This window comes from Aplysia californica, unplaced genomic scaffold (assembly GCF_000002075.1).
Source record: "Aplysia californica isolate F4 #8 unplaced genomic scaffold, AplCal3.0 scaffold00251, whole genome shotgun sequence".
Lineage (NCBI taxonomy): Eukaryota > Metazoa > Mollusca > Gastropoda > Aplysiida > Aplysiidae > Aplysia > Aplysia californica.
The window spans coordinates 455,713-458,117 of NW_004797521.1; the positions used below are offsets into that span (position 1 = coordinate 455,713).

Genomic DNA, 2,405 nt, shown 5'->3' on the forward strand with positions numbered 1-2,405 from the left:
CCTTGGTGTTAATGTGTGGTGTGTGTGTGTGTGTGTGTGTGTGTGTGTGTGTGATGTTTTAGATGCCCACTAAGCAGTCAGAAGCAAGTCAAAATATCAAGAATTCCAAGCTAAGTAATTAAAAAATCCTCAACAGCCACAATACAGACATTTGCTATAATTCCAGAACATGTTCATGTTTTTTTAAATGTTAGTTTCAATTTTAGAATGTAAAAAAAAAATTGGCACCAACCTTTTTGAAAGAGAATAGTAATGTTTTCTTCTCTCCATATCCTTGACATTTAAACGGACATGTCATAAAAATATGTTTAAGTTTTTATGTCTTTATTGTTGCAGATAATATATTTCTTCATTTGCAAGGAGGAAGAGACACGTACAGGCATGAAAGTTCCCATGGGTCTCATTTTATTTCTCTTCTTTGCTGGAGTGAGCTCTGGCGTAATCGGACATGACACAGACCCTCATAGTAGTGACCCTCAATATCCCTTCGAGAATGAAAAGAACAAAGCTGGTGAACATGGAACCTATGAAGTCAATAAACCTAAGATCATTGCTGTAAAGGACGGAGAATACAAGTCTATACCGTCTCAATATATCCATGGCACAGAAGAAAAAGGCAACTCGAAAAATGGTCTCGGCGTGTCACTCTCCGACATCGGCCCATTCAACAACTCGGCTGCACTGTTCTTCATTGACGCCACTTTGGGCCACAAGCAGGATGCGAGCAACAACATCAAAGGACTAATTGGGAAGGTAAAGCCCAACACCTTGCAAATGCCCAATACTCTTTTTCTTTGCTTTTGTCCAACTATATTTAGTATTGGTGTTTTACTTAATTTAGAACCAAATGCAGGGAAAGGAGAGAAATTTTGTTTAAAAAATCGACTGTAGCGAGGCCGGTGTTTTGCCATTCATTTGGACAGCCATGGTGCACACCAGTGTAGCGAAGTTTTAATTTTAATAGAGACCAAAGAGCGGCGGCCATGACAGTGCCCGAACTAGGATGTTATAAATCAAGTCTCTGGGGGAGCCCGTCTATGACGCGTAGTAGCAAGTCAGATATACGATTGACAGAACTATTATAGTGTTCAATTCACATGCGTCTGTGGTGTAGTGGTCAGGCGTTTCGGCATAGCAAGCAGGAGACTTGAGTTCGATTCCCCAGCCCTGAGAGTTTTCATCGAGTACATGTGTATATCAATCTTTCTGATGGCATATTGTATTCTTTTCAGCCCAAGTTGGTTCTGATAGGCATGGTCAAAGCACGCCTCTTAAACGATCTTTATTGTTTCGATGGGGCCATAATACGCTTGCATATAAAAGAATCCTATTCACGTTCAAAGTGTTCCCCCTCTGGTCATCTGTCTTTATGCACAGTTGTAAAGAATATCAGTGGTTAAGTTCAATGCTACATTTAGGGCACTTTACAGGTGAGGGGTAGAGGGAGATTGACAAGCTTCAGTGGAAGACCGAATGTTATTACTTTCGTTTGTGCGTTGGGTCACATATGGCTATCACTGTACTTATAGTCGAAAGCAGGGGGCTCTCGTGATCTAGAGATGGTCACTTTTAAGCTCAAGGGGGTTATCCCGAAAAATGCCATTTTGAGAAAATCGAAGGTAAAGTTTTTGCTCCTTGTTCAGTTTCTTAAAAAACAAGGATAGTTTTCTCTATAACCAAACAAATATACACACCAATGAAACCGATCTTCTCCTATAGGTAGGACAATGTCCACTTTTGGTGTAGGTCAAGATTTCTGGAAACTCCCGTAATCTGGGTTAGCCCACTTGTCCTTTAAAGCGACCAGATACGGTGTTCGTCTCTCATTCAATTGGTACCGGGTTGCTCTCCTTCACCTCTTTTCGTGCCCTTTAATCATGTTCTGTCTTTTGCTTTCGCCTCAACTTTCTGCCCCCCTCCACCGTCTTCTTTGCCCCCTCTCTGGGCTCCTGAGTCTTTCTTCTGTCTTTTTATTTCTGCTCATTTGCTCCTTCTTACTGTTGTCTTCCAGCCACACCCCTGATCTACCACCTAGCCTTCTCGGATAAGGGCAAAAAAATCCAGGAGGTCCTCTGTGGAAGTTGGCACGTTAAAGATCCCCTTGGTGGTACTAAAATCATTAAGAGTAGGCTTCGGCAGCTACCCAGGCAAGAAGCAAAATTAATTCCTACCTAACTGAAAATGATAAATGTGCCCCGCGCGCTCATTTGACCGTGTGCAGTTTGCAAGCGCCATAAAACACTTACCAAAAGAAATAGTTCAATACACGCTCCTTAATCATTTGACATGATTGTCACATTGTCAGCCAACATCATGTATTTAAAATAATTAATTTTTCTTCTCCCTCTTTTCCTTCTCTCTCTCTCTCTCTCTCTCTCTCTCTCTCTCTCTCTCTCTCTCTCTCT

General features: G+C 41.6%; 1 protein-coding gene across 1 annotated transcript in view; it reads left to right on the forward strand.

Annotated features, from left to right (window-relative positions):
- Positions 1-336: 336 nt before the first annotated feature.
- The window catches only part of LOC101855345, a gene marked incomplete at its 5' end in the record, with an annotated part of 2,416 nt that continues 347 nt past the window's right edge, over positions 337-2,405 (forward strand). The window contains 1 exon segment of the mRNA XM_005100550.2: positions 337-753. Within this exon segment, the coding sequence (XP_005100607.1) occupies positions 382-753 (372 nt within the window).